At 55.9% G+C, this 20,940-nt stretch overlaps 1 protein-coding gene across 4 annotated transcripts in view; it reads right to left on the bottom strand.

Moving 5' to 3' along the window:
* GRM4 (glutamate metabotropic receptor 4) overlaps window positions 1-19,653 on the bottom strand; it is a 99,123-nt gene extending 79,470 nt beyond the window's left edge. For 3 of the 4 annotated variants that reach the window (XM_060021324.1, XM_060021327.1, XM_060021326.1), the window contains exon 1: window positions 19,135-19,653. In XM_060021324.1, coding sequence (XP_059877307.1) covers window positions 19,135-19,653 — 519 coding nt within the window. Of the gene's footprint in view, window positions 1-5,219; window positions 5,243-19,134 lie in introns of those variants that run through there. The other variant, XM_060021328.1, reaches the window with a different exon arrangement.
* Between the last annotated feature and the right edge of the window lie 1,287 nt (window positions 19,654-20,940).

Genomic DNA, 20,940 nt, shown 5'->3' with positions numbered 1-20,940 from the left:
CCAACGAGGTGACAGCTCATGAAGGCGGTGGCCCTGGAACTTCCCTTCTTACTTCTCCTCCATCTGGAGGGCACCTCCCAGGAAAGCTGCCCGTCATGCTCATCTCAGGTCTGCTCTGGGGTCTGACCTGTGACTGGGCCTTCTAACCTCACTAATTTAATTCTGACAACACCCCTTCCAGGTGGACATTGCTCTCTGCACTTTATGGGCAAGGACCTGGAGACAGGAAAGAAGTCGTTGGCCCTCAATCCCTCAGCTACTGATGGAAACCCAGGCCCACCAATGCCAGGGCAGGAATCCTTCCATCCTGCTGCCTGGCCTCCCTCCAAGCCCACAGCGAGAGCCACCAGCACATCTGGGGCCTGTCCAGACAATGAGCGGACAGGCAGGACATGCCCAGTTTCCAGCAACTGGTGATCTGAGCTGACACTCCTCTCTAAGAGGAAAGCCCGGAGCGGATCTTGGCCCCTCCCACCTGGTCCCCCCAACTCAGGCCCCTGCCCCAGAATCTCCATAAAGCCAGAGAGTTGACAAAGGTCTGCCCATGAGCCCGGGCCTCAGCAGGTCCCACTGGGAGCAGCCGCTGGGAGCAGAGCCCGGAGAGGGGTCCCGTCTCCCAGCACAGCCAGGCCCAGCAGACAGCGGGTACCCGCAGGTACAATTCAGAAGGGCCCAAAGCCTCCCAGCATCTCCCCAACACCTGCTGCCTGGCTGACTTCAGCTCTTACCAACCCTCCCCCCACTCACTTCCCTCTGGCCACACTGGCCTCCTTAAACAGCCCCTGAGCCCCAAGCATGGTCCAGCCTCACAGCCTTTGCACGTGCCGTGCCCTCTGCCCGGCTGGTTTTTCCCCCGCAGAGCCACAGAGTACACCCTTTCACTCATTCACATCTCTGATCAAACATCACCTTCTCAGAGAGGCTGTCACTGAACAGCTCATCTCAAGCAGCCCCACACCCCTCCCTGTCCCCTGACCCGTGGCCCTTCTCACTCGACTTGATATAACACATCTCTCCCGGAGGAAGTGTCTGGAGTGAGCTGTGCCTCACAGGACTGGCAGCCTCAACAGCCTGTGAGTCACAGGGGCTGAGGCGTCCCGCACCCACTGCCCAGCCTCAGGAGTTAGGAGTCAAGCTGGTCTCCCCCGCCAGCCCAGGCTTCAGGGCCATCTATCCTGTCTGGCAGCTCTCCTTCACCCGCCCCTTCCTCCAGCTCAGGCCTGGAGATGAAGACAGCAAGAAGGTCCTTTAGGGCGGGCTGGGGGAGTGGAGGGTCAGGAGGCCACAGGGAACAGCCTCTCTCCAGGGGACCCCTGTGTCCCCCAAGCAACGCGGAGCCAAGCAGAGACAGGTCTCCCCATGGTCACCCTCGGGGCAGCCAAGGCCTGCCCAGGTGGACACTCCAGGTAATCCAATCTCATGCTCTAGAGCATCAGCTGATGGGGGCAGGGGCCAGGGAGGAGGAAACACGCACACACGGACACAGACGTGGACACACCTGGCAGCCCTGCCAGGAGCCAGCAGATTCAGTCCACCAAAACCAAAGGACCTGCTCGCGTGCATGTGCCGAGGGTGTCACGCACACACGCACACACACACACACACACACACACACACACACAGTGCTCGCCCCTGCCCACTCCACATACACCCAGGTACACAGACATGAGAGCATACATTACACACACAGAATTACATGAGTAATTACACCCAGATACACCTAGAGACACATGGTACGCCCTGAGCCAGGCATGCCCACTAGGTCTACCTGAGCGTACCTGAGACACCCACCCCCGTATTCAGGAGCACAAGCTCACACAAGCACGCCCTGAGTCCCACACACACATCCTGGACACACAGCACAAGTGCTGACAGTGGCTCCTGGTGCTAAGTATACCTGAATGTGTGTGTGTGTGCCCGTGCACACACACACACTCCTGTGTAATCAGGATGGGCAGGGGCAGCATCTACTGTGCATTTTGGGGAGCACAAAAGAATGTTCATAACACCCCCTGAACTGTCACCGCCCTGCCCAGCTGCCCATCAAGCAGCTGGAACTCCCAACTGCCCACAGCGAGCAGGAAAGTGCTGACCACTCTCCCCCATTACCACCCGTCAAGGGGCGGTTTTTCTGCAGGTTGATCCAACCAATAGGAGATCCAGCCTGGCAGGGGCAGAGCTCAAGGTGGGCGAGGGCTGATGAGCCTAGACAGGGCCAGTGGGGGTTGAGGAGGACCGAAGGTACTGGGCACCAGGGGGAGGGGCAGCCCAGAGACTATGAGCCCGCCTGCCATGCTCGTCCGCCTGTCCCGCTCCCTTGGATACCATGAGTTGGGGAGAGGGCTGGAGTTGGCAGGCCTGTCCCTCACTCCAGGCCCCAGCCCACCCAGGTAACTGGCACTGCTGGAGGGAGAGCGCCCTGGCTGGCTAGCACCTCTCACCGTTCCCTGGGTGCCCAGCACTTCCATGAGGCTGCAGGGACGTGAAGATCCCCAACAAGAAATGGGGGCCTTGCCCAGAGACCCCGAGACAGGGGAGGCCTCATCACTTGCCCCAAGTCGTACCTAAATAACTGTAGTGGAAAAGGGGGGCAGGATCGCTCCTGTGAACCAAGCCCCGCTCCAGCCCAGGGAGGAGAGAGCAGTGTCGGTAATTTATTTTAATAATCCTGCTGAACTGGGAGAAAATTAACAAATGAGAAACCAGCTCGAAATTAATCAAAGTTCCCTGTCCATCCCCCCCACCTTCCATCTCAATGAAGGTTATTTATCCAACGAGCAATAAAACACAGAATTAAATTAAACAGGCCCTTTCTTTGAGTCCTCTCCCCTAGCCCCAGGGAGGCAGTGTCTCCCGCTCACAGCTCTATAAGCAGCTCCTGGAGGGCCTCAGCAGATCCACGGCTGCCGACAGCAATCAGAGGGGTTCCCCCAGAAGGAGCCCCACATTGAACGCACTCCCAGTCTGGGTCTCACCGCCAGCTCTCTGCCAAACATATGAGCGGCAGATAACTCAACCACCCTCCCGAGGAGGGACGGAGGGAGGTTCCTGCGGTTGGGCCTGAGCTGATTGGAGGCTGGGGAGTCCCCAGGTTCTCTGTGGGGGAGAGAAAGGCTTGGTATGGAAGGCGGGGAGCGTGAGCAACTCCCCAGATGAGGACACTCTGGGGCCCACAGCAGGTTCCAGCTGGAAACACCCTCCTGGCCCCAACCTCTTGGTGGGAAGGGGCCAGAGGGGGCACAGGGTACAGCGAAGCCGAAGAAGGACCTCCTGTGAGGACAGGACTCATCCCAGGGCTCAGACATCAGGGGGTCACTGCAGCACCCTCAGGGCAAGGGTGCACCCCACACCCACCACTTCCTTGGGCAGTCTGTCCGGCATGTGCTTCCCTAAATATCTCTTCCCTGCAGCTTTTGAATCCAGGCATATTTCAGCCAGGACCGCCACCTGCAGCCACAGGTTCCTAAATAACTACTCTCAGGGCCCCCTTCAACCATTCCCTTCTGTCTGCCCTCTAGCTGTGAAATCTGTAATAATAATGGCCTTCCCTCTACAGCTTTCACAGACATTCTCCCATTTAAACCTCACATCAACTCAGTGAGGGAGACATTTGCCACGATGCTCACCTCATGGTGACTGAGGCCCAGAGAGGGCCCTGAACAGGGCACATCCAGCAGTGGCTGAGGGTCCCAGCCGCAGCGCGTCAGGGATTGGGGACCAGGAGCGTGGAGCAGGGGGGCGGGATGAACAGGGCTCTGCAGAACTGCCAGGCTTCCTGGAAGCCTCCTCAGGGGCTTTCTGCGGAGGAGGGCTGGAGGCTGACTGCCCCCTGGGAGGAGGGGAGAGGGAGGGAGGGTTATTACACATGAACTCCTCCATGCCTGCCTCTGACACGGCTACACCTGCAGCCCACGCAGGGCAGCCAGAGGGCCTCTGACACCATAAATCTGATCCCATCACTTTCTGCTTAAAACCCTCCACAGGCAACTCATGCATCTGGAGTGAACAGCCACGCTCTGTCCTGGGACCCAGAGCTCCTGCTGACCCAGCCCTGCCGCCTCTCCTCCTCCTCTCTGAACAGCCTCCTTGTTCTTCACATGCACCAAGCATGTTCCCTGCTTCGGGGCCTTGGCACTGGCTGTGCCCCTCACCCACAATACCACCCAGGCACCTGGTTCCCTTCCTCACTTGCCTGGGCCTATATTCAAATGCCCCTTCCCTGACCACCTGGTTTAAAAGAGCTCTTCACCTCCTCCATCACTCTCGAAACCCCGGCCCTCTGCAATTTTCCTCCACAGCACCTGTCACCTCTTGAATTACTGCTTGCTTACTGTCTTTCTCCCCCTTTAGAAGGTCAGCTCCATGTAGGCAAGGATTGCGTGTGTTTTTGTTCCCTGCTCTATTCCTAACCTAGCCTAACATACGACTCACTAGTTATCTGATTGCTGAATGAATTAATGAATGAATGACACTATGCTTAAGGTCATCATTCGGGCCACCATAACCTCCGGTCTGAACTGTTCCATCAGTCTCCTAACCATTCTCTCAGCCTCAGGCCTCGGCCTGCAACCAAACCTCCACTCCACACCCAAAGGAATATTTTAACCCCCAGATCGGACCAAGGCACCATCCTGCAGCATCAAGCCCACACACTTGGCCTCAGCCCCTAATCCATCCCAACTCCCTCCCCACTGACCCTCTCCCATGCCAGGAGCCCTGCTTCATCCATGCCAGACATACCTGAAATTCCAACCATACCTGTCCTTTCCACTGGAGCACTGTCATGGTTCCCTCTCTGCCTGCAGGACACCTCCTCCAGGCAGCCACCCCATGTATGCCCTGTCAGAACCGACCTCTCCCTACTCTGAGCCCCCACACACCCTCGCCTGTACCTCCACCACAGCCCTCCCACACCCCCAACCTGAGCTGTGACAAATCATATGCATGTCATACCTCCGCATCCAGGAAGGACCCAGATTTATTCACTGGCAATCTCTCCCATCCCCACCACCTGCTCCGGTATCTTGCACAAACTTGGAGCTCCATACGTATTTGCTGAATCCAATGGAACCAGTTCAAACACAGCCCAGAGAGAGTGCCCATGAAGAGGGGCCTTTCCTCCAGGTTGCTGCCATTTCAGGCTGCTCTGAGGACAAATGGACCTTTAAGTGCCACTTAATTGCAGCACACAGGAGCAGCTGGCCCCGCATTCCACTCACCTCTCCTTGGGGGTTGCCTGGGAGGAAACGGATTCGCGGCGGTTGAGAGGTGACCAGGGCTCTGTTAAAATGGCAACGCACCGCCTCTGGTCCATCCACCAGCCCATAATAGCAGTGCTGGCCCACCCAGCAGCTTGCATGTTGAGCACACGTGTGGCCACCCCCATGGGTGAGAACAGCAGGCACAACACAGCCACCAATGAATTATTTATTCCGTACATTGTTAGCACAGCAGAGAGAGTAACCGTGTCTCCAGGCTTCAATTAAAATATCAAGGCGCCTGCACCGTCTGCCCGGCCACATGCCCAGCTCCCACCGACACTGGCAGGATAGCACCTCCTGGGGAGCTATAGCGCCCCCAAGGCCGGCTCTACTGCCCCCTCCTCTGCTTCCCAACAGTCAAGTCCTGTTTCAGCACCATGGACAGTAGCCTCCAGGCTCCTCTAGGGATCTGCCCCTGAGACACCCCAGCACACTTTTCAGGGCTCTAAAAGACCATTTAGTAAATCGATGACCTGAAAGAGCCTTTCCAGCTCCCCAAAGCGGCCCTGGGACAAGCCTTGGTGGGTTCTTAGCCTAACTCCCATTCTCCATCCACTCCCAGCACACCCCTACAATCCTACAGCACATGGCTGGAAGGCAGGAGCTCAAGGCCCTCACCTCAGCTCCTCCCCAGGCTCCTTGACAACTCTAGGCAGATCACCCCGCCTCCCTGGGCTCCAATTTTTTCACTCGGAAAATGCAAATGACGGTGGCCAGGCTGTGACCTCAGGGATTGTCACAACCAATGGAAAGGGATTTTGACAAGGGACTTTGACAAAGCCAGAAGAGGGCTTTAATTTCATACGGGTGGGTTTCTTCAGCCTTCCCACCCCATCCCAACCTGGAAAACCCTGATTCTAGGGCACAGGCTCAGGATGAAGAAAAAGCTGACAGATCCTTCAGGAGCTGGCTGGGTCACAAGCTAACTAGGTCACCCACGAGATTTAATTCAACAACCCCCGGACTAGAATATGAGGCCGAGTGAAATCAAAGTGGGCGAGCTGAAAAAGAGCAAGAAATTCCAAACACATGCCGCTGAGAACTGTGGAATGAGCAGAGGCTTCAGGGATAGGCAGTGCTGCAGGCCTCCACTGCTTTCTGGACAAGCCTCAGTTTCCTCACCTGTAGAACAGGGCCAGTGCGACGGACTTCCTAGCCAGTGACTTACATTAGATAACCTATGTGAAACTCCTGATACAGGGCCAGGCACATAAATTCAACTATTCATTTTATGAAGCACCTGTCAGGTTCCAGGCCCTGGAGATAGAGCAGACAAGAAAAGGGACACAACCGTGCCCTGAAGAGCTGACATCCAAGTGACCAATGCTGTTATCCATCAGGGTGTCAGGAGAGGTGGCATTCAAGATGGGCCTTTGAAGCACAGGTGGAATTTCCAAAGCAAAAAACAATGTGGCGGGAATATAATCCCTTTAGAGAAATGTTTGGCAGCTTCTCCTAAATCTAATCATTCATGCAGCCAACGAGCCAGCAATCGTATCTACTCATATTTATATGTATAATATAAATGAGCACTAATGTCCACTAAAAGACATGTACGCAAATGTTCAGAAGAGCTTTATTCCTAATAGCCAAACACTGAACTCAGCCCAGATGTCCAGCAGCAGCAGGATGGGTAAATGAATGCTGAACTACACAAACAATGACACAGTGGAATAGTGCAGAGCAATGAAAAAGAGCAAATCATCAAAATACCCAACCACATGGGGGAATCTCACAGGTAATGTGAGTGAAAGAAGCCACGCACAAAAGACTGACTGTATGACTCTGGTTGTGTGAAGCTCAAAACCAGACAAAACTAATCTATGGGGGCTTCCCTGGTGGCACAGTGGTTGAGAGTCCGCCTGCCAATGCAGGGGACGCGGGTTCGTGTCCCGGTCCGGGAAGATCCCACATGCCGCAGAGCAGCTGGGCCTGTGAGCCATGGCCGCTGAGCCTGCGCGTCTGGAGCCTGTGCTCCGCAATGGGGGAGGCCACAACAGTGAGAGGCCCGCGTACTGAAAAAAAAAACAAAAAACAAAAAACTAATCTATACTTTTAGAAATCAGGCTACCAACTAGCCTTGGGGACGGAGGGATGTGGACTGGGAGGGGCTCAAGAGAATGTTCTAGGGAACTGAAAATGTTCTATATCTTAATTTATAAAAGCTCATCAAGTAATGCCCTCGAAATTTGTGTACTTTACCATGTATAAGTTATACTTCAATTATTTTTTATGTAAAGAAAAGGCAGAGAGAGCATTCTTCAGGGGCTGAGGGGACATCAGAAGCAGAGGTTAGCAGATTGGACACTGCAAGGGGTGTGGTCAGGGAATGACCCTGGGGAACTGGACTGGAGCTGGCAGGGGCTGGAGGGAGAGCTGGAGTTGAGGTGCACGAGATGGGTACCAAGGCAAGGCCACCCTGGGAGCCCTGGGGCTCCTGCCTCCTTCTCCCAGACCCCTCCTGCCATGCATCCCTCCTGCCCACAGCAAATGGTGCAAGTGAGGTCATCTCCCCTCCCTGCTGGACTGGCCCCCTGTCCACACCCTCCCTCAGCCACCATGCTGGATTGCAATCCTGGAGCTGAATTTCCTGGGCTTTGGGGGCTTTCCTCCTGAGGAGGAATCAAGTGAAGCCACAGTCCCCCGGCCTCAGGCCGGCAGAGTCCAGCTGGGCACCTCTCCCCACTCCCGTGCTCTATGCTCATAGCATCATGGAGGACACATGGTTCTGCCTCCTACGCTGCACCTGCCACATCCACCTTTCCACCCACCCCCAAAGGGAGCACCTGAACACCTGTCACTCCCAGGATAACCGCTCCAATTAGGTAGGGCCCTGCCACCTCCTGCTTCCCAGCACCCAGCACCCCAGCCTTCACTGCCACGACTCCTTGTGGAGGGAGAGCCCCCTGGACGTGCACAGACACGGCCGAGGAAGCGGCTCAGAAACCTCACACCCCACCAGCCACCAGTGAGACATGACACGAGCCCACTCGCTCCTCTGGGCAGCTCCTGAGCTGAGGCCCAGGGGCCAGCCCGGCCCTACCTCCCACGATCCACTACACGAGGCTGCACGGGGGCCAAGTCAGAATCAGCCACAGGACCTCCTCTGGGGCCACGGCCCCGGCCACGGGGCGCCACCGAGTCCAGCCATCACCCCTTGCTGGCAAGAGTACAAGAAATTATAAACACGCTTGCCCTTTTCCCCAGCACGTGTCTGCAGGAATTCACCCTACAGAGACCTGCGGAGTGGCCAATCACAAAGTTACCCATCGCAGCTCTTTGTTAAAGCACGAGATCAGGAACCACCAAGTGTCCGTCCTGAGGAGACAGGAAGCAGGCAGTCCTGGGGACCACACAAAGCCCTTTTGTGCCGACAGAGGTGAACCCCAAGAGCACTGCAAGCTCACCCAGCAGGGGCTGCGGATGTGTGAAAATGGAGGGGGAGAACACATGTGTGCAGCCCCCCCCACGTGCTGGTGAATGTTGCCTGGAGTGTGTGACACGGCAGCCACGCCCAGGCCGAGAGCTCTCTGGAAGGCACGCAGGGAGCGGTGGCTGCCTCCAGGCTGTACTCCAGGGGCTGGGGTACGTCCTCTGGCTCCTTTGAACACCCAGGGGAAGGTCTGAGGCACTCACACAGTAATGCTGTCACTGAAAAGGAGGCCGTGCCTACGGTGCTCCAGGTCCCCCAGCGGCCAGACAAAAGGCTCATTCCGGAGAGAGAAGCATCTTTAAAGGAGACCCTGTCAAGTCCCCAAACACACACACCCTCTCTCCCCCACCACCAACTGAAATGCTTGAGAGAGGGGTCAGGACTCAAGGCCGGGAGAGCCCAGCACAGGTGGTGGGGGAGCCCCAGTCTGATGTTGGGAGGCGAGAGGAGGGGTTCCTGGTCCAGGCTGAGCGGCCAGGCCCAGGTGGGAATGGGGGCAGGGCAGGCAGGTGAGGGGGCTACTCTCCTCTTACTGAGTTTGTTGTACTTTCCTAATTGATTTTGTCACCGGGATACTTAGGACCATCTTAGAAACCACTTAAGCAATTTAAAATAATCAAAGTACTTAGAAGGCACTTAACGTTTCCTCACACTTCAGGCTTCCCATAAACCCCTTCCAGCTTCGACCCAAGGCCATCCTGCTGTCTAGAGCGACCCCTGTGGGGAAGGCGGCCGCCTGGTCAGGCCCAGCTCCTGCAGCCCCAGGCAGGTGGGAGAGCCAGGCCCCCACAAGCACACCAGGCTCCCTCTCTCTCTCACTCCCCCGCCCCCGCCTCTCTCTCTCTCATCACCTCGCCCCAGCCCAGGCCCCCTGAACAGGTGGCAAGTGGAAAGGTCAATTGGAATATAAAGCAGAATTTTCCTTTTCATTTCCAACATGTCTTGGTCATAAAAATGCTAGTTTAGTAATTCAGGGGAAACCGAAAAGTACACAGTTCAAACCGGGCTTGGCAGGGGGAAGTAAAGTGGGCTTAGCCCTGGGGCCTGTGAGCCCCACCCATGCGGCAGGCACAGCTCCCTCATCCAACTCCTGGTCCCAAGGATGGCAGGCTCCCTGATTTGTCTTTCTGTCTGTATCCAGGCCGGGCACCAAGAGAGGTCCAACCCAGTCCTGCCCTCAATGTGCATATGAACTCTGGGGAGACCCAAGAATGCCACACGAGAAACCCCATGTACCCCAGGATTTCAGACCTTGGAGGGTCAGGAAGGTCTTGGATGTTGAGTCAGGGCTTGGGGGAGGAGCCCGAGTCTGCCCGTCAGGCATCAAGGAGGACATTCCAGGAGGAGGGCATGGCCCAGGCAAAGGCGGGGAGGCCCACGATCAGGGGAGGCCACGGGTGGTCAGCCTGAACCTGAGGAGTAAGCTCGTCGCTCCTTCTGCAGGAAAGGCTCCAGGTAAAGGACAGGGGTCAGAGCCCACCTAATCCAACGCCCTCGGCTCATAGAGAGGGCAGCCAACCCACCCAAGGTCACACAGTGAGTCAGCAGCAGAGCCAGGCCCAGAGCGCAGGTCCCTAAGCTATGGGAGACTTCTGGTAAGGGGACCCTCAGCCTTCCCCAAGGGGGGAGCCGGAGATCACCCTACCATCCCCCACACCTAACTGGGAGGGTCGGGAGGACCCCAGGACCATCACACAGGGGGACTCGGGTACACTCACCAGAGTCATTCCTATGCCCAAAGCCAGCAACCTGCCCCTCCGCCCCACAGAGCCCCCCACCCTTCATGGCCCAGACCACATGCCTCCTCGAAGGCCCCTTGGATACTCTGTCAGCAAGAGATGAGGACAAATATTATTGACCCTACTGTGCGCCCAGCCTGCCACCTGCTTCCCATTCTTATTCTGCATCCACACCCTGAAAGGTGCATGTGATTCTGCCCATTTTATAGATGAGATGGTGAGGTCCAGAGAGGCCCAGTGACCTGGGGCCAGGATCTGAGTGACCTACTGTGTGGCTGCCCCCCCATGGCCAGGCACTCAGCCAATATCGAGTCCCATGCCAGGCACTGCCCTGAGCTCTTTCTGTGTAATCCTCATGTAATCCTCACAAGGCCCTATGAGGTGGGGGCTACAAGGGTCCCCAGTTTTACAGACAAGGAAACTGAGGCACAGAGAGGGGCCTCCCAGGTAATAATGGCAGAGCAGGGGTATGAGCCAGGCCATCTGGCCCAGGGCCCACGCTTCGACCACTGAAAGCTACTGCCCCTTAGGGTCCCCGTCTGCCTCCCTCCTGTATCCAGCTCTGTTCATCCTCAGGTCAGGGAGCGGGGAGCAGGGAAATGAAGGGGGAGGAGTTAGAAGAGGTACAGAGGGCTTGGGAGGGGGAGGCCAGAGGCCAGCACGGGGAGAGCCAGGAGAAAGAACTAGCCTCTCACATGGGCTCTACCCTTACATCTCCTCCCCATCACCTCTGTGGCTTCACAAGGACTGGTCAAGAACCACCTACCTATGTTACAGGTGAGGAAACTGAAGGCCTGAGAGGCCCAGTGACTTGCCCAAGGTCACCAGAATCCTGGTAACCCTCCTCCCCCAATACCCTTTGCAGCTAGAAGGAGCAGCTGTGGGTTTTGGAGCCCCCTTGGTCCTCCTCCCCCTGGCCCCAGGGCTGTCTGGGTCCTCCCTCTTGAGTTCCTGGGTCAAGTCAGCAACCAAGCACAGTCCTGCCCCAGGGCCTTTGCACTTGCTGTTCCCTCTACCTGGAAAACTCTTCCTCCAGATATTCGTAGGGCGACCTCCTTCACTCGACTCAAGTTTATGCACAAATGTCCCCCTTCAAAAAGTCCACCTCCAACCATCCTGTCTAAGTTGGCACCCCCACCCACCATGGCTTTCTAGCCACCTCCTTGCTTTGTCCTACAAGGAAGTGCTCTCCCGTGACAATTATACGTTTATGTGTTTTACCTGTTCACTGCCTGCCTTCCCTTCAAACGTGGAAGCCTACAAGGGCCAGGCCTCCATCTGCTTTGTTGCCTGCTTTGTAAGGTTGCTTAGCGTGGCGGCTCTCCACCTGGGGTTGCACGTGAGTATCACCCGGGGAGCCCAGGCCCCATCTCACATCAATCAAATCCAAAATCCTGGGGTGGGGCTCGGATACCCAGGAATTTTAAACTCCCCAGCTGATTCCAATGTGTAGCCAGTTGGAGGCCACAGCTCTAGCAGGGCGAGGCCCGGAGGAGATGTTCAAGACACACTTGGTGAGTGAACGAATGAATGGATTCTTACAGATGGGCCAACCAAGGTCCAGGTGGGGGACAGCGAGCCAGAAACCAGCAGTCATGACCTTGAGCTTCCCCAGGCTCAGCCCCACCTCGGCCCCTCCACAATGTCACACACCTTGCCCAGGGGCCCTGTCAGCCCTACCCAGGCTCCAGGAGCCCACCAGGCCTCCCTCCAGGGCATCTCCAGGAAGTCTACCCAGAGGCCCCCCAAAGGCCTCCACTCTCTCCTTTTCATTCCTAGTAATGAGCCTGTTTGCCAGTCCAGTGATCAGAGCTGAAACCCTGTTGCTTCCACTCCCAAATTTCCCATGTTCAGAGAGGTCCTGCAACCCGAAGGTACACATCAGAGGAAGTGGGCTTGAGAGGGCTGCGGGGTGGGCGGGGGCACTCGCTGGGGAAGCCAGAGGGGACAGGAATACCGGGACACCAAGGAGGACTCAGAGCATCCACCCAGCGGCCAGCTGAGCCTCCCAGCAGGTGTGCAAATACAGACCCAGCCCCAAGGCTCCTCACCACTGGAGGCCCAGGAAGCCAATGCTCCCCAGGTGACTATGATGAGCTGCCAGGCTTGAGAACCACCAGGCGATGCAACCTGTACCCCAGTGCCCCACCCACAGGGAAGGACTTGCCGGAAGCACAGACAGAATTGGCAACTCAGTGGTCAGGGCTGTTCCCCTCCCCTCACCTCCCTCCCCACTCTGTTTAGATGCTGGTCTGACCCTGGGTCTTGAGGCCCCCTCCCCAGACTCCCACCACGAAGGGACACCTAGGGTTTGGGGGAAAGAGAAATGCTGTAAAAGCAGAGGGAGGGCTGCGTGGTCCTCACCTCAGGAGAACGGGCCCTGACAGTCACCCTCAGCAAGACCACTTCCTACACCTCCTCCGCTCCTCCCCGACCCCCTCTCACACCTTAATGTCTATCCAACCTGTTCTCGTAACACCGGCAACCCCTAAGCACCGCTAAAGGCTTTGCGTACTTTATCGCTGCTGCCTAATGAGTATCATCACACTCCTTCTTACAGATACAGAAACTGAGACTCAGAAAGGCCACACAGTGAGTATTGGGCCAGATCTCACCCAAGACTATCTGATGACCAAGAGAGAGGAGAGCAGAGGGATAAAAAGGGTAGATTCAGGGTCAAACAGCCTGGGTTCATATGCCAGCTCCACCACTTACTAGCTGTGTGACCTTGAGGAATTTGCTTAGCCTCTCTGAGCCTCAGTTCTCCGTCTGTAAAATGGGGATAACCACTGTACACCTACCCCTGGGGGTTGCTGTGAGGACTGGGGCAGACCCTGACACAGGACACATGCCATGTAAATGCTGCGATTATTCTACCCCAACGACCTCTTCAGGAGGGTCCCTCATTCACCCCCGAACATGCACTGAGTGAGCCTTCTTGGGACAAATCTCTAACAACAGCCAATAGTGGGACATGGGGATACCCTTTAACGGGGAACAAAGCATTAAGCGAAAAGAATTCCGTAAGTCGGCAAGGGGCTGGAGGTATTTGGGAGGAGGAAACAGGTGGCCCAGGGGTCACCAAAGTGGTGGGCACTGGTGGCCAGTGGCTGGACCCCATGGTAAAGTGAGCTTACCTACACTTATCCCCACAGCCAGGAGCTCATGCAGGCTCTGCAGACGGGGGCCCCCCTGCTGTCATTGCAGAGTTTGGGGAGACATGGGGGCTGCAAATGGCTCACTCTCTGTGAGTCCCTTCAGCCATGATTTCCTGAGGGCCCCCCATGGACCTGGCATCTGTTGGGATCCTACAGGCGCAACTTAGAGGCCAGCAGGGGTCAGCTGATGGTCTCTGTCTCATCTACTTAATTCCAAGGGCATAGCTCAAGAGCAGTGCTAGACAATATGTAAATGAACAGGCATGGCTGCGCTCCCATAAAACTTTACAGACACTGAAATTTGAATTTCATATAATTTTCCTGTGTCATGACATACTGCTTTTAATTTTTTTTCAACCATTTAAAACACGGAGACCATTCTCAGCTCATGGGCCGTACAAAAACAGGCAGCAGCCCAGAGGGGAAGCCAAGAGAAACATGAAAACAAACAAAGAAATACGGACATGACTACAAACTGTGGTGAGGGTCATGAAGGGGAAGATGGGAAAATAATATAGAATAACTGGGGGATGGAGGGTGGTTCTCTGAAGAGCGTCCACTTAAACTTTAGGTTGAATGAGAAGGATGCAGCCTCAAGGAGTAGGAGGAGAACATTCCAATAGAGACGGGACAGCAGGTGCAAAGGCCCTGTGGTGGGCAAACAGCACAGTGTCTTCAAGGAACATAAAGAAAACAGTAGGACTGGTATGGAGTGCACCCAGGAGAGGCAAAACGATGTGGTCAGAGCACCAGGTAGCACAGGGCCTGTCAGACTGGCAAGCATTTTGGAAGTTTGCGTTTTAATCTAAGAGCAATGCAAAGTCAAGAACAAGTTTAAGCAGGGTGGGGAGCAGGTTGGATTTGGCTTTTAGCAAGGTCGCTCTGTTAGCTGAGCAAAGGCTGGGCTGTGGAAAGGCCTGTCTGGAAGCAGGGAGAGGAGAGAGGTTTCTGCCGGATCCGGGTGAGAGCGCACAAGGTGGGGGTTGAGGAGACTCCAGCACGAGGACGTGTCCTAAAGGAGAGCCTGCAGGATCTGCAGATGGTAGAAAGGCAGAGGTCAAAAATGCCACCACGTCTCTTGGCCTGGGCGCTGCAAGCACAGAGCTGTCTTCAAGGACAGGCAGGCTGTGTGAGAGTGGGTGGACCCTCTTGAAAGTTCCTCCTGGTTGTGCAGTGAAAACACTTTCAAGCAGAACATGGGGTATCAGCTGAGCCACAGAGGTTCCCCAGGAGCCCTGGGCCTGGCACTGAGGGGCAGACAAGCCAAGCACCTGGCAGGCAGCTTTCTCTAAAAGGCACCACAGACCCTTACCAGCACTCACAGCCCCGCGAGGGACAAGCCCTCACAGGCCAGGCTGACGTGGCACAGAGAGCCAATGTCGCCCACCAGTGTCCCTGGCCCGGCCTCTCCTAGGAAGCTGGGCACCTGCCCTCCACCTGCTGGCTGGCATCCCCTCTCCCACCTGCCCCTTCCTGCCCTCTCTCCACTCCACCCCAGTCTTAGTGCTCAAACCCCACTGTGGTGACGGCCAGAAAACCCTCATTACCTGCAAGTTAAGTTGGCCACTCAGTCTCCACACCACAGGGAGACACCTGAGGCCCAGCAGATGGTCGGTCCTCTCCAGGATCAGCCTCAAAGGTCACCATCTGTCCCTGCCCACCCGGCCCAGCCTCTTCCACATCAACGGAGCCTCTCATGCTGACTTAAGGCCCAGCTACAAGCTGTGCAATGACATTTTCTGCAGGCTGACTGTGTGCCAGGCACCAGGCTAGGCCTTTTCTGGACATTAACCCTTAATTCCCACACCAGGCCTAGGAGACCACTGTCATCCCCTTTTTACAAAGGAGGAAACCGACGCACAAACAGGCTAAACGATTTGCCAAGGTGGCGAAAGCTGTCTGGCTCCAGTCTCCAGATGCTTACCCACCATGCTAGGCCACATTCCCATCTTCAAGCCTCAGTTTTTGTTGTTGTTGTTGTTTTTTCTCCACTGCAAAATTAATGAGGGACTCAATGCAATGATTTCTGGATCCTTCTGAGCTCTTACAGGTCAAGGATTGGAAAACTGTTTCCTTCCAGGGCACTTACTATGTTCTTTTTCCCCCCAACAATAACTGCTCTCAGGAAAAGATATTACTGACTCGTTCATACTATGGTGGAAGTGACTGGTATGGTGAGTAGATATGGTGGATATCGTGAGGTAACTCTGGTGGCACAGCGATTCAAACTCAGATCTGACTGGCTTCAGAACCTGGGCTGTCCCCACGACACGGCATTGTAGAGGTCACATCCTCTGCGTTAGGCTCTCCTCTGAAAAGTATTCTTTAGCTCCATCAATATTCCCTTGACTAGGAGAATGGAGCCAAAATGAAGATGAAGGAGTGGGTGGGAACAGGGGAGTAAAGGATATGAGCTGTCAGACCCACAACTTCCCGAAGTCAGGGCTTCTGATCCCTAATGACGGCCTGGGTTTGAGGCCCCACTTCCAACCCAGTTGCTTTGGGCAGGCAGTCTGGAAGGAGTCAGTTCTGGGAGCTGGGACCTGACTCCCAGCCCTGGCCCGTCCCTTAATCAGGGCTCAGTTTCCACAACTGTATGACAGGAAGTTGGCCCCTCCCAGCTCTGGCAGGTGTGAGTTTTGCTCATACCCTGGCCTTGACAGAACCCCATCAGCATTCTCCAGGCAGGAAATTACCCCACGTGCCCCCAAACCCAGAGCTCCTCTCTAAGCTTTGCACAGGAAATCCACCTCACGGAGGAAAGAGAGCTGTAATCACAGCCTCTGGGGGAAGTTCCCAGCAGACCCCACTAATAGCCTTGGCAGGGAGCGGGGCTGGGGCGCAGCAATGCCCTTTGAAACAGACACCTGACACCGCAGCTCCCCTGGCCCCCAAGATGCCCCTCCCTCATCCTTCCCTGCCTGAAGCTCTGCACCTGACCTCCCTCCTCAAAGTTCAACCTTTTTGTCTCTGTAAATGGCTTTTCAGTTTCTGGCCCAGCCTCTCATTTCTACCAGTTTAATTATTGAGGAGCCCTCTTGTCGCCAGCCTGGAACATTAACGCTCTTAAAAGGGACCCAGGGACTTCGGACCATAGCCAGCTGTCTCCTTCTGCCTCTCTCCCCATCTCCCCCACCGCCCGTCCCCTTTCCTTTCCCAACAGGCCCCTTCCGTCCCCCTTCCTTCTCCCCTCCCTAGGCCTCTACCTCCCAGTCCCATCTTGCTCTCGGGGCAGGACAAAACCCAGGCCACGCCACATTCATATGTGACCAGATGGGCAGCTGAAGAGCCCTCGGCTGGTGAGGCCCTTTGGCCCCAGACCCCCTCACCCCACCAGCGACCTTCCCCATCCTGGGAGAGGTCAGCACAGCAGTCACAGCCCACTGCTGTGTGGGGCTTCCAAGAACCCGCTTCAAGGCCTCATGCTGACAGCGACCTTTCTTAGAGCCTTGGCCATGTGTCTGGTGACACCTCTCAGCTCCTTTGATCTTTTCCACCTCCCTATAAAGTGCGTACTGGTTCCCCTCTAGGACATGGTGGGGAAGGACCCTTACCAATGTCATAGCCCCAAGGGCCCAATCACGTTGTTTTATCATCTTTATAAAACACTTTTTAAAAGACACAGACTCACCAAGGTGTTTAATACAAAGCTCAGAAAAGGACACTGCAGCAGCCCCACCTGTAGTCTGGTCTTCTCAAAGGCTGGGGGGCTGTGCCCCACTCAGTCAGGATGACCCAGGTCGCCTCACCTCCCAAGCCCAGGGAAGGCAGGCTGAATTGGTGACACAGCTCACCGAAGCCATCACTAGGCCCTGGGACCACAGAGCCTTGCTCCCCCTCCCCTCTGGGTCTCTACTCCTCACTGCAGAATTGGGCAGGTGGAGGGACTGGACCAGTTTCCCATTCCCCAACCATCCCACCAACGAATGTCCACAAGCAACACTGCTCCCCAGCGGTTGTTCAAATTGCCCGCTACAAAGGCAAAGTCTCCTTCAAGTCTCCGGCTTCGGCGTGATTTTGCATCCTTCAGAATGCATCCATTTGTTTTTAAATTAAAATAATGTTTTCATCTGGATCATCAAGCAAAACCAACACTACAGGAAGAAGGCCCCAAGGCAAGGACTGCAGAGCACACGTGGCCCAGACCAGCCTATGGCAAAGTTCCAACCCCGCCCCTGCTGTGACAGGACAACTCAACCACCTTTCTTTCCCACCTACCCTCACAGCCAACACAGAGACATTCGCACCGTTCATCCCCACTTCTACCCCGGCCCCCAGAAATGCCCCCCAAGTACTGATGCATCATGGGATTGGGCAAACGTGTTCCAGAAAGGGTCCAGGAGAGACGGCTCCAGCCTCAGCGCTTCCCATCCTGCATGAGGCCAAACAGCCTCTCTCTGTCCACTCCCTAACTCTGGAGCCTTTGAGGAGGCAAGGGGCCAATTCCAGAGGCCAAGAATCTAACACCAGAGTGAAGAAGGGACCCAGAGGCTCCATTTGTGCCACCTTCCTCCTCCCTCACCCTCTTCTCTCTCCCTCTCTCTCTGTCTTTCTGTCTCTCTCTGTATCTCTCTCTCTGTCTCTCTCTCTCTCTCACATACACACACACACACACACACACACACACACACACACACACACACGCACACACAGCAAACGAGGAGGCTCCCAGAGAGAAGCAGGCACATAATTATTGGTAAAATGCTTGTAATGTTTTTCTCTCTACCCAGTAGCTTTCAGTAGTTTTAGCAGCTTAGCGAAGCACTTGGCTCCAATTGAATTGCAAATCAGCAGCTCCTGCCCCAGGAAGAGAGGAAGGGAGGCGGCAAGGAGGGGGCAGGGAGGGATTCCAGAAGGAAGGGGAGAAAGGTGTGCAAGGAAGAGGGGCAGAAGGAAGGTAATGAGCCAGGGAGGCTAAGCTCAGGGCCAAGGGCACCAGAAACAGGGACTGCCCGCTCCTCCAGGCCTTTTCCCGTCCTCATCTCCGTTCACTGCGGTAACCAACACCTCATCCAAAAAATCAGGACACATCTTCTAACTATAATCCTGAGGTGGAGCGGAAGGGCCATGCGGGGCTTTCTCAGCTACCCGGGAGAAAAACAGATCTTTCTTGGCAATTGCAATTATTGAAAAACAATGTCAAAACAAAAGTCTTGCTTTTTCTCCCTGGCAATCTCCAACATTCCCATTCCCATTCTATGTTTATCTTTTAATCTGTCTACCTTTCTATCTACCTAAATTTCTATTCGTCCATCTGTCTGGGTTTTTTATATTTCTGTCTGCCCATCTCCTCCTCCCTTCTGTTGTTCGCCAGTACTTCCTTTCCCCTCCCGGTTCAGAATTCCCCGCAGAGGAGCAGAGTCGATCAAGGAGCTGCCTGCAGCAGGTGCTGTTTCAGCACCATGGTCAGCACCACGGAGCTGGGTCCCTCCTCACCACAGGTCAGCCCCAAATTCTCAGAGATTGCTCGGGGAGCTGGGAAACACACTCTCTCCCTCGGATTCAGGAGGAGAAGAAGAGAAAGGAGCTGGGCAGGCACTAACCTTGAAGAGACGAAGGATGTTGGCCACCATGATGGAGACCGAACTCCCTGAAGCACCGATGACACCCACCACGCGCTCAGGTTTAGTGATGATGGGCGGGCCGCCGCTGCCACAGCGGACCTCCGTGCCATCCTTCTCAATGAGCGCCTGCACAAAGGTCAGCGACTGCTCCAGGGCATGGGTGTCCCTGGAGCAGGTGTCCAGTATGCGGGCGCCCAACGTGATGTTGGGCAGCAGGTCCGGGTCATTGTTAATGCGATCTAGAGCAAAGAGCATGGCCTCCAGGCGGTGGATGCCCTTTTCCTTCTTGAGTTCTCCGCAGGCCTTGCCCTCTGAGCCCCGGCCGTGCACCGGGAACAGGCCTCCCAGAGTGATGTCACCATCTATGCGGATGGAATTCATTTGAGGGTGGCCTTTGGGCTTCCCCAGGGAGGAAGGCACCCAGGGCCCAGACAGGCTGAGGAGCAGGCAAAGGAGCAGCCGGGCCCACCACCAGCCCCAGCCCCTCTTCCCAGGCATCTCGGAAATCCCTAGAGACCCATGAATGGCAGGCCTCCCTCCTAGCCGTGTGGGCCCCTGGCCCACAGCCTGGGGGAGCAGGGGCAGAGCAGCCCCCACAAGTCTCTCCAGTGCAGCTTCAGCAGCAGGGCGGCTGATGGCAGCCAACAGGCTGAACCATGCTGGTGTTCCTCGCCCCGCAGGCAACGCTCAGTTACGGGCACAGGCCATGCTCCCAGACGGCAGGGAGTGCCTGGGGTGCAGCAAAGCTCTGGGCTTGGTCCCCACGTCCTGCAGGCCTGTTCTTGGTGGGTGACTGTGAAAGGAGGAGAGTGCTCCTAGCTTGGCAGGTCTTGGCATCAAGGGGAAAACAGCTCCAATGCTCTCCTCTTACCAACCTTAAAGAGAGAGAGAGAGAGAGAGAGAGAGAGAGAATCAAGGAGAAGCCCAAAGAAGACATTAGCAATTCGGATCTCTCATCAGGAGCCTGAGAGCAGGAGATGCTGGAGGTTATAGCCAAAGACTCCACAAATCTCCTGAGCTTGGTTTCCTCCCAGCTGCTGCTCAACTTTGGTCCAAATGGGAGAATTTGAGGCAGAAATTGGGTGGTGTCTGAAGATTTCTTAAGGCCTGTGCCCACTACCATCAGACCCGAGGCCTCAGAGAGCTCTCTCCCCAGGCAACAGCCTGGGAGGCTTGGGCAGAGGAGAGGCCCCTCTCAACACTCACCCACAGGAAGGAGCAGGCAGAAACCGGTCCCACAGGGCACAGCTCATTTCAGAGACGAGGAAACCAAGGCCCAGAGCAGGAGAGCACCTGACCCGAGTCACACAGCGGGCAAGCAGCAGAACGCTGCCTGGAACCCAGCTTTCTGGCTCCCAGCTCTGGAACCAGACACACTTGGGCTCCTTGAGGACTCAGAGACAAGGAAAGCCAACGAGGCCCAGGAGAAGAAGTCTGGCTGAGAGCTGCTCAGCCTGAAGGCCAGGGAGAAGCTGGGGCTGCCGGGGCTTTGGGGTTCTCCTGCTGAACTGGGGAGGGCTAGGTGGACCCTCCCATTTCCACCCCAGCTGCTCTGCCCCGGCCGGCGGGTGGTGGGGGAGGGGGGCGGGCGGTCAACCCAACTGAGGCTCATTTTCTCTTGCTGGGCCTCCCTCCCCTCCCCTCCCCTCCCCTCCCCCTCTCTAAGGGTCTTTCTCTCTTAGTTTCCTTTGCTCCTTCTCTCTTCCCCACTTCCTCCCTCTGCGAGTGGGGCTTGGGTTCTGGCCTGAGCTAGTGCACGTTATGATGACGTTATGATGGTCGTTA

Source organism: Delphinus delphis, chromosome 10, assembly GCF_949987515.2.
Source record: "Delphinus delphis chromosome 10, mDelDel1.2, whole genome shotgun sequence".
NCBI lineage: Eukaryota > Metazoa > Chordata > Mammalia > Artiodactyla > Delphinidae > Delphinus > Delphinus delphis.
The sequence above is the reverse complement of the archived record's forward strand: the minus strand, read 5'-3'. Positions and strand labels throughout refer to the sequence as shown.